Raw genomic sequence first — 9678 nt, 5'->3', positions numbered from 1 at the left:
CACTCTGTCCCTCTCACTCTGTCCCTCTCACTCTGTCCCTCTCACTCTGTGTCCTCTCACTCTGTGTCCTCTCACTCTCTCATCTCACTCTGTGTCCTCTCACTCTGTCCCTCTCACTCTGTGTCCCTCTCACTCTCTCCTCTCACTCTGTGTCCTCTCACTCTGTCCCTCTCACTCTGTGTCCCTCTCACTCTCTCCTCTCACTCTGTGTCCTCTCACTCTGTCCTCTCACTCTCTGTCCTCTCACTCTGTCCCTCTCACTCTCTGTCCTCTCACTCTGTCCCTCTCACTCTCTCATCTCACTGTGTGTCCTCTCACTCTGTGTCCTCTCACTCTGTGTCCTGTCACTCTGTGTCCTCTCACTCTGTGTCCTGTCACTCTCTGTCCTCCACTCTGTCCCTCTCACTCTGTCCCTCTCACTCTGTCCCTCTCACTCTGTCCCTCTCACTCTGTGTCCTCTCACTCTGTGTCCTCTCACTCTCTCATCTCACTCTGTGTCCTCTCACTCTGTCCCTCTCACTCTGTGTCCCTCTCACTCTCTCCTCTCACTCTGTGTCCTCTCACTCTGTCCCTCTCACTCTGTGTCCCTCTCACTCTCTCCTCTCACTCTGTGTCCTCTCACTCTGTCCTCTCACTCTCTGTCCTCTCACTCTGTGTCCTCTCACTCTGTGTCCTCTCACTCTGTCCCTCTCACTCTCTCCTCTCACTCTGTGTCCTCTCACTCTGTGTCCTCTCACTCTCTCATCTCACTCTGTGTCCTCTCACTCTGTGTCCTCTCACTCTCTCCTCTCACTCTGTGTCCTCTCACTCTGTGTCCTCTCACTCTCTCATCTCACTCTGTGTCCTCTCACTCTCTCATCTCACTCTGTGTCCTCTCACTCTGTGTCCTCTCACTCTCTCCTCTCACTCTGTGTCCTCTCACTCTGTCCCTCTCACTCTGTGTCCCTCTCACTCTCTCCTCTCACTCTGTGTCCTCTCACTCTGTCCTCTCACTCTCTGTCCTCTCACTCTGTGTCCTCTCACTCTGTGTCCTCTCACTCTGTCCCTCTCACTCTCTCCTCTCACTCTGTGTCCTCTCACTCTGTGTCCTCTCACTCTCTCATCTCACTCTGTGTCCTCTCACTCTGTGTCCTCTCACTCTCTCCTCTCACTCTGTGTCCTCTCACTCTGTGTCCTCTCACTCTCTCATCTCACTCTGTGTCCTCTCACTCTCTCATCTCACTCTGTGTCCTCTCACTCTCTCTCCTCTCACTCTGTGTCCTCTCACTCTCTCATCTCACTCTCTCTCCTCTCACTCTGTGTCCTCTCACTCTCTCATCTCACTCTGTGTCCTCTCACTCTGTGTCCTCTCACTCTCTCCTCTCACTCTGTGTCCTCTCACTCTGTGTCCTCTCACTCTCTCATCTCACTCTGTGTCCTCTCACTCTGTGTCCTCTCACTCTGTGTCCTCTCACTCTGTCCTCTCACTCTCTCATCTCACTCTGTGTCCTCTCACTCTGTCCTCTCACTCTGTGTCCTCTCACTCTGTGTCCCTCTCACTCTGTCCTCTTACTCTCTCATCTCGCTCTGTGTCCTCTCACTCTCTCATCTCACTCTGTGTCCTCTCACTCTGTGTCCTCTCACTCTGTGTCCCTCTCACTCTGTCCTCTTACTCTCTCCTCTCACTCTGTGTCCTCTCACTCTGTGTCCTCTCACTCTGTCCCTCTCACTCTGTGTCCCTCTCACTCTGTGTCCTCTCACTCTCTGTCCTCTCACTCTGTGTCCTCTCACTCTGTCCCTCTCACTCTCTCCTCTCACTCTGTGTCCTCTCACTCTGTGTCCTCTCACTCTCTCATCTCACTCTGTGTCCTCTCACTCTGTGTCCTCTCACTCTCTCCTCTCACTCTGTGTCCTCTCACTCTGTGTCCTCTCACTCTCTCATCTCACTCTGTGTCCTCTCACTCTCTCATCTCACTCTGTGTCCTCTCACTCTGTGTCCTCTCACTCTGTGTCCTCTCACTCTCTCATCTCACTCTGTGTCCTCTCACTCTGTCCTCTCACTCTGTGTCCTCTCACTCTCTCCTCTCACTCTGTGTCCTCTCACTCTGTGTCCTCTCACTCTCTCATCTCACTCTGTGTCCTCTCACTCTCTCATCTCACTCTGTGTCCTCTCACTCTCTCTCCTCTCACTCTGTGTCCTCTCACTCTCTCATCTCACTCTGTGTCCTCTCACTCTGTGTCCTCTCACTCTCTCCTCTCACTCTGTGTCCTCTCACTCTGTGTCCTCTCACTCTCTCATCTCACTCTGTGTCCTCTCACTCTGTGTCCTCTCACTCTGTGTCCTCTCACTCTGTCCTCTCACTCTCTCATCTCACTCTGTGTCCTCTCACTCTGTCCTCTCACTCTGTGTCCTCTCACTCTGTGTCCCTCTCACTCTGTCCTCTTACTCTCTCATCTCGCTCTGTGTCCTCTCACTCTCTCATCTCACTCTGTGTCCTCTCACTCTGTGTCCTCTCACTCTGTGTCCCTCTCACTCTGTCCTCTTACTCTCTCCTCTCACTCTGTGTCCTCTCACTCTGTGTCCTCTCACTCTGTCCCTCTCACTCTGTGTCCTCTCACTCTGTGTCCTCTCACTCTGTCCTCTTACTCTCTCATCTCGCTCTGTGTCCTCTCACTCTCTCATCTCACTCTGTGTCCTCTCACTCTGTGTCCTCTCACTCTGTGTCCTCTCACTCTGTGTCCCTCTCACTCTGTCCTCTTACTCTCTCATCTCGCTCTGTGTCCTCTCACTCTCTCCTCTCACTCTGTGTCCTCTCACTCTGTCCTCTTACTCTCTCATCTCGCTCTGTCCCTCTCACTCTGTCCTCTCACTCTGTGTCCTCTCACTCTGTGTCCTCTCACTCTCTCCTCTCACTCTGTGTCATCTCACTCTCTCCTCTCACTCTGTGTCCTCTCACTCTGTGTCCTCTCACTCTGTCCCTCTCACTCTGTCCCTCTCACTCTGTGTCCTCTCACTCTGTGTCCTCTCACTCTGTGTCCTCTCACTCTGTCCCTCTCACTCTGTCCCTCTCACTCTGTGTCCTCTCACTCTGTGTCCTCTCACTCTGTCCCTCTCACTCTGTCCCTCTCACTCTGTGTCCTCTCACTCTGTGTCCTCTCACTCTGTCCCTCTCACTCTGTGTCCTCTCACTCTGTCCCTCTCACTCTGTCCCTCTCACTCTGTCCCTCTCACTCTGTCCCTCTCACTCTGTGTCCTCTCACTCTGTCCCTCTCACTCTGTCCCTCTCACTCTGTGTCCTCTCACTCTGTGTCATCTCACTCTCTCCTCTCACTCTGTCCCTCTCACTCTGTGTCCTCTCACTCTCTCCTCTCACTCTGTGTCCTCTCACTCTCTCATCTCACTCTGTGTCCTCTCACTCTGTGTCCTCTCACTCTGTGTCCCTCTCACTCTGTCCTCTTACTCTCTCCTCTCACTCTGTCCCTCTCACTCTGTGTCCTCTCACTCTCTCCTCTCACTCTGTCCCTCTCACTCTGTGTCCTCTCACTCTGTCCCTCTCACTCTGTCCCTCTCACTCTGTGTCCTCTCACTCTGTGTCCTCTCACTCTGTGTCCTCTCACTCTCTCCTCTCACTCTGTGTCCTCTCACTCTCTCCTCTCACTCTGTGTCCTCTCACTCTGTCCCTCTCACTCTGTCCCTCTCACTCTGTGTCCTCTCACTCTGTGTCCTCTCACTCTGTGTCCTCTCACTCTCTCCTCTCACTCTGTGTCCTCTCACTCTCTCCTCTCACTCTGTGTCCTCTCACTCTCTCCTCTCACTCTGTGTCCTCTCACTCTCTCCTCTCACTCTGTGTCCTCTCACTCTGTGTCCCTCTCACTCTGTCCTCTTACTCTCTCCTCTCACTCTGTGTCCTCTCACTCTGTGTCCTCTCACTCTGTGTCCTCTCACTCTGTGTCCTCTCACTCTCTCCTCTCACTCTGTCCCTCTCACTCTGTGTCCTCTCACTCTGTCCCTCTCACTCTGTGTCCTCTCACTCTGTCTTCTCACTCTGTGTCCTCTCACTCTGTGTCCTCTCACTCTGTCCCTCTCACTCTGTGTCCTCTCACTCTCTCCTCTCACTCTGTGTCCTCTCACTCTGTGTCCTCTCACTCTGTCCCTCTCACTCTGTGTCCTCTCACTCTGTGTCCTCTCACTCTGTGTCCTCTCACTCTGTCCCTCTCACTCTGTGTCCTCTCACTCTGTCCCTCTCACTCTGTCCCTCTCACTCTGTGTCCTCTCACTCTGTCCTCTCACTCTGTGTCCTCTCACTCTGTGTCCTCTCACTCTGTCCTCTCACTCTGTGTCCTCTCACTCTGTGTCCTCTCACTCTGTGTCCTCTCACTCTCTCCTCTCACTCTCTCCTCTCACTCTGTGTCCTCTCACTCTGTCCCTCTCACTCTGTGTCCTCTCACTCTGTCCCTCTCACTCTCTCATCTCACTCTGTGTCCTCTCACTCTGTCCTCTCACTCTGTGTCCTCTCACTCTCTCCTCTCACTCTGTGTCCTCTCACTCTGTGTCCTCTCACTCTGTGTCCTCACACTCTGTGTCCTCACACTCTGTGTCCTCTCACTCTGTCCCTCTCACTCTGTGTCCTCTCACTCTCTCCTCTCTCTCTCTCCTCTCACTCTTTTCTCCCCAGGCCATCACACGGCCCTCAGCAGCCAATAAGAACTTCCCTTACCACGTGCGGACGTCCCAGATCGGCATCCTGCTGCCCAGCCCTAAGGGTGCCGGTGGAGAGACCTTCCCTCACCACGCCTACGGGAACAGCAGCTTCCTTGGCGACTCGCAGCCCAACTTCACCGAGCTCTTCTCCATAAACGCAGTGAGTGAGAGGGGTGGGGGGTGGGAAAGAGACACAGAGCTGATGCTGATGACTGAGAGGGGTGGGGGTGGGAAAGAGACATGTAGGCTGATGCTGATGAGTGAGAGGGGTGGGGGTGGGAAAGAGACATGTAGGCTGATGCTGATACTGATGCTGATGCTGATGCTGATGCTGGTACTGATGCTGGTGCTGATGCTGGTGCTGATGCTGATGCTGGTACTGGTGCTGATGCTGATGCTGATGGTGGTGCTGATGCTGGTACTGGTGCTGATGCTGATGGTGGTGCTGATGCTGATGCTGGTACTGATGCTGGTGCTGGTGATGCTGCTGATGCTGATGCTGATGCTGGTGCTGATGGTGGGGCTGATGCTGGTGCTGGTACTGATGCTGATGCTGCTGGTGCTGCTGATGCTGACGACTGGGACTCACACACACACCTCTCTATAACTTCTATAACTGTTTGTTTGGTGGCCACAATGAAGGAAATTAGACCTATTTAATTGTTTTCATGTTTTGTAAATAACTGGCTAATTCTTTGTGCAGTCTTAAAAAACAAAAGAAGAAGTACCCTACATTGTTCTACATGCTGTATTAGTAATTCTTCCCATAACCATTTTAGCAGTAAGATTTCAAGTGGATTTGATGGTGGGTGGGACCTCGGGTGTGGAGGCGTGTATACAAACTCTCCCTCTTATTTTGATCTGCAGGCCCCGATGAAGACTGTGGATGAGGCAGGGGTGCGCAAGAGTCAGGAGGTGGCCCGGAACAGCGAGCAGAAGATCATCACCACCACGGCCGACCTCATATCCACCCTGACCCCCCCACCGCTCCCGCCCCTGCCCCCCCGCATCGTGGCCCACTCGCCCCCCACCCTCCGCCTCTCCTCCCACTTCACCGAGTACTTCAGCATGCAGGGCGGGCCCGGCCACGCCTCCAAAGCCTAGTCTCAGAGTGAGAGGGCCAACAGATCGGGAGGCAGACAGGCATAGAACAGAGGAAAGAGATGGATGGTTGTGTATCTGTGTGTGTGTGTGTGTGTGTGTGTGTGTGTGTGTGTTTGTGTGTGTGTGTGTGTGAGTGTGTGTGTGTGTGTGTGAGTGTGTGTGTGAGTGTGAGTGTGAGTGTGAGTGTGAGTGTGAGTGTGAGTGTGAGTGTGTGAGTGTGTGTGTGTGAGAGTGTGAGTGTGTGTGTGTGAGAGTGTGTGAGGGAGAGAATAAGGATGACATGGGATGGACTAGCGGATGCGAGGAATTTGCTGAGCTGCGTCTTCAAGAAAGTCCATTTTCACTTTTGTCTGGTTCGTATTTTTTTTTTGTATGTGTCAGGAGCAATAGGTAAGTGAAGTATCAAGGTGGGGAAAAGGAGGGGTTGGGAGAAGAAAAGTCAGGAAGTCGACTCAACTTCAAAGTGCAGAGCTTGTTAACGAATGAAGAAGCAATAAATATTTCAGTGGGACCAGGGAGAGACTGGGGCCCAGGCACAGGAGGAGCCCAAGGACTCCATCAAAGATTCATGGGGAGAGCCACGAGGAGGACCAGGGAGGAGGACCATGGAAGAGGGCCGTGGAGGAGGTCCATGGAGGAGGGCCACGCGTGTAAATAGCTGTGATGATAGCCTCCATGAGTATGTGAAATCACACAGACAAAACCATCACGTCAGAGTTTTAGACATAAACAGTCAGTCATCTTTTTATGTATTACTTTTAACTATGGTCAGGGTTTCTTGTGGTGCTGTGATCATCAAGAGAGACGCTCATTGCCATTGCAATAGAACTACGACTATGACGTTATTTACCTCCTTCATCTGAAACTATCTATTTGTAATGTTTTGGTTTTTATACACTTGTTTGCTATGATGTTGTCAGTGAACTCCATTTATGTTTGTGTTCATTCTGCACCGGACTTGTTATAATTATGAACAGTGAGCCTAATGTGGAGTTTAGCGCTGGCACTTCGCCGTGTGTTTCAGACAGGCATGCTTTTCTTACTGGTGTCTGATCTGAGGATCTTTTCAAATCCTCCTGCTATCCAATTTTGTGTATAGTCAGTTGTATATAGGCTATACATATATTTTCTATAATTTTACGTGTATGTGTATCAGATTGAGGCTATAATTGTTTAAAATTCTTTGTTTTCATTTAGTTAAATACTTCAGGATAACTTCATTTGTAGGGCAGATATATCCCAGTTTTTTTTTTTTAAATGTCTAAAGGTATCACAGTAACAGTATATTTCAATCTAAATGTTAAACTTCTGTAACACAGGAGAGCTAAGAGAAAATGTATACAGTGGGTCTGAAGTCGAGCGCTCCATATCCCTCTGGCGCCATCATGTGGTGTGGAGTCTTTATCCTTAGCGTCAGTGTATTGGCAGTTATCTGGACAGTCCCAAAGGATTGGAGCGACAGCGCTAGTTGTTTTATTACCTGTTGCATTACAAACATTCTAATCTGCATGGTGCACTTTAAAGTTACCTTGTTTCTCACACTCATGCTAACTCATGCCAATGCAACTCTAATGCTATGTAACGCATTATTACATGTGTTAAGGGTCAAGTATGTTTTCTTTGTAAACGTGTTTACTATTTTCGTATATATATCTACAAATATTTCCATGATTTGTAACTCCTTTGCAGAAGTGTTCATGTCAACAGCATAACTTACCATGCGTAGTGTCGATATTTGACTTTAAGATAGATAGGCTGGTACGTTATGTGCATAATGACATATTTATAAAGAGAGGTATTATTTAATGCTTATACAGAGAAGTCATACTTGAATCAGACTATGTGCAGGTTGGAATAGTTTTGTTTTTTTGAATTGCGTGTTCTCTCATTCCTCATTATACCCACATTAGTCCATATAATCTTAATCTATCAGCTGACAGATGTTCAGTCAGACAATTTAACAATTCATGATTTATGATATTAATGATCGATACCCTGAAGGGAACTCCTATGAATGATGCACATACAAGGACACAGTCACCTTATGAATGTTGCCTACTATAGAGAACAGCACAGTCACAAGCACGTTAGAGAATGATCCTGTAAAGAGCACACTACTGTTCAAAGACTTGAACAGCAACTGTTTTGAGTGTCAAATGGAATTGATCTGAAGCAGCCGTATGTACTCTTTTTGCCAAATTAAAAGAAATGATTTTGTTAAAAGGACTAACGTTTCTTCCTTCATTGTGAAGCTGGAAGTGAAAAATGCAATGATCAAGCGGATTTGTTCTGCTCAATGTCAGCACCTAGGGAATGAGTGAGAAGTGGAGGCTTGTGACTGAACTACTGAATATTGTACCCCCTCATCATGGGTCATCCAGAGAGTGGAGCTAACGTATAACAAAGGACCTTATCTTCAACACTTTACTTTAGGAAGTACGTTAGTGCCAATGAGTTTCTTGTTCTCATTTAATGACCTTCACACATCAAATCAACACATAAACATACATTGTTAATCAATTCAAACAGACAAAAAAAAAGCTCTTGAGTTTGACTTCAGACAGTTCTCTGTGCCACCCTCACTCAGGGCTCACTGTGGGCTAGTCAGCTGTGCCCTCTCCTCCCTGTAGCCCTTCAACAGCTGGTTGATCAGAGTCAGTTCGTTCTCCCGTTTGACTGGGTATAGTGGAGGGAATGGGTTACCCTTATACTCCAGCACCGCCATTTCAGCCCGGTCCAAGTTCTCCCTGTTGGGAAGTCGAGCCAGGCGTGTGTATCCTTTGACCTGGTTCTCGAATCTGGGCGCCAAGACCTTGAAAAGCTTCGGGAGCAAATCCTTTTCCTGTGAATATGGAGTGGGGAAATAACAACATCAAACCACAACCCAAAGTTTTCTCAATGCATTACAAATGTAAAAGGGCTGAGCTCAAACTCTAAGCAATGACAGGCTTCACAGCGGGATTGAAATCATGGAAAATGAGCTGCTCTTAACATACCGTGAGCCAGAAGTTGGCCATTTGCATCGCTCTTGCGTCCGTGTCTCCTCTCTTGGCGTAGTCAATCAGCTGAATTGAAAAGAGAGATCTATTAGCATGGACTCATGATTACTTGAAGTCTCTTGTGAATCACAGCCAGTAGTCTAACAGGAGGCATAGGATTTAGGCTAGGCTAAATAGACAAAACTTCAACAAGTTAATAAACAAGTAGCCAGTAGACAGCTGCCTCCATCCAAAAGCACAGATAACATTACAACCTATAATACAATCACTGCCAGATTCTGGTTTAACTTAAGCAGTAACATAACGTTAGTTGCTTTTTTGTAACGTTAACTTAAGCCCTGAGTGAAGTAAAGCAACATGGACCACCTTGGAAGCACATCAATGTTGTATACTCATAAAACAACGCTCACCTTATCGGCGTAGAACTGGACCTCATCTGCCCGTGCTCGTGTGGTCTCTATTCTCTCATGCCGAACCAGTCCTGTCAAAATGTTCCGGAGCATGTTGATCCGAGACTCGGGTCCCAGGCCCATTTTCCGGGCCACACGGCCATGGGATATCAGAGCTTGCAGCGTGAGTCGCATCTTCCAACCTAGCCCACGTTTTACTAGTTTGGAGAACCGACTTGCTTAACTGTAACTCTTCCTCGAGGATATTAATACATTAAGTAAGACAGACGCAAGTTACTGTGTGATTAGAAATGTAAGCATAACACTGAGATGTATGAGATGTACACTGGCTAGCTAACCAGCTAATGTCATAACACGCGCAGGCTTCTATGACATTGCCTGTCCGGTTGTATAATAGATCCGACTTGACAACTGCTCCCTTTCCAATGGTTCCGCCTTTGACTGTGGTGTCTTGTAAACCCACGTTTTGCCAAGTTTGCATGTA

At 49.0% G+C, this 9678-nt stretch overlaps 2 protein-coding genes across 2 annotated transcripts in view; one reads left to right on the top strand and one right to left on the bottom strand.

Moving 5' to 3' along the window:
* Positions 1–5785, top strand: part of tmem145 (transmembrane protein 145) — a gene marked incomplete at its 3' end in the record, with an annotated part of 34008 nt that extends 28223 nt beyond the window's left edge. The window contains exons 14-15 of the mRNA XM_080858309.1: positions 4656–4841; positions 5549–5785. Coding sequence (XP_080714435.1) covers positions 4656–4841; positions 5549–5785 — 423 coding nt within the window. The remainder of the gene's footprint in view (positions 1–4655; positions 4842–5548) is intronic.
* Positions 5786–8236: 2451 nt separating this feature from the next.
* mrpl17 (mitochondrial ribosomal protein L17) lies at positions 8237–9567 on the bottom strand. Its single transcript, XM_080858439.1, has 3 exons — positions 9195–9567; positions 8782–8850; positions 8237–8627 (listed from the first exon to the last, which is right to left on the bottom strand). Exons 1-3 carry the CDS (start codon positions 9366–9368, stop codon positions 8376–8378), a joined length of 495 nt encoding a protein of 164 aa, XP_080714565.1. The 5' UTR covers positions 9369–9567; the 3' UTR covers positions 8237–8375.
* Between the last annotated feature and the right edge of the window lie 111 nt (positions 9568–9678).

This window comes from Sprattus sprattus (genome assembly GCF_963457725.1).
Source record: "Sprattus sprattus genome assembly, chromosome: 19".
Taxonomy (NCBI): domain Eukaryota; kingdom Metazoa; phylum Chordata; class Actinopteri; order Clupeiformes; family Clupeidae; genus Sprattus; species Sprattus sprattus.
The sequence above is the reverse complement of the archived record's forward strand: the minus strand, read 5'-3'. Positions and strand labels throughout refer to the sequence as shown.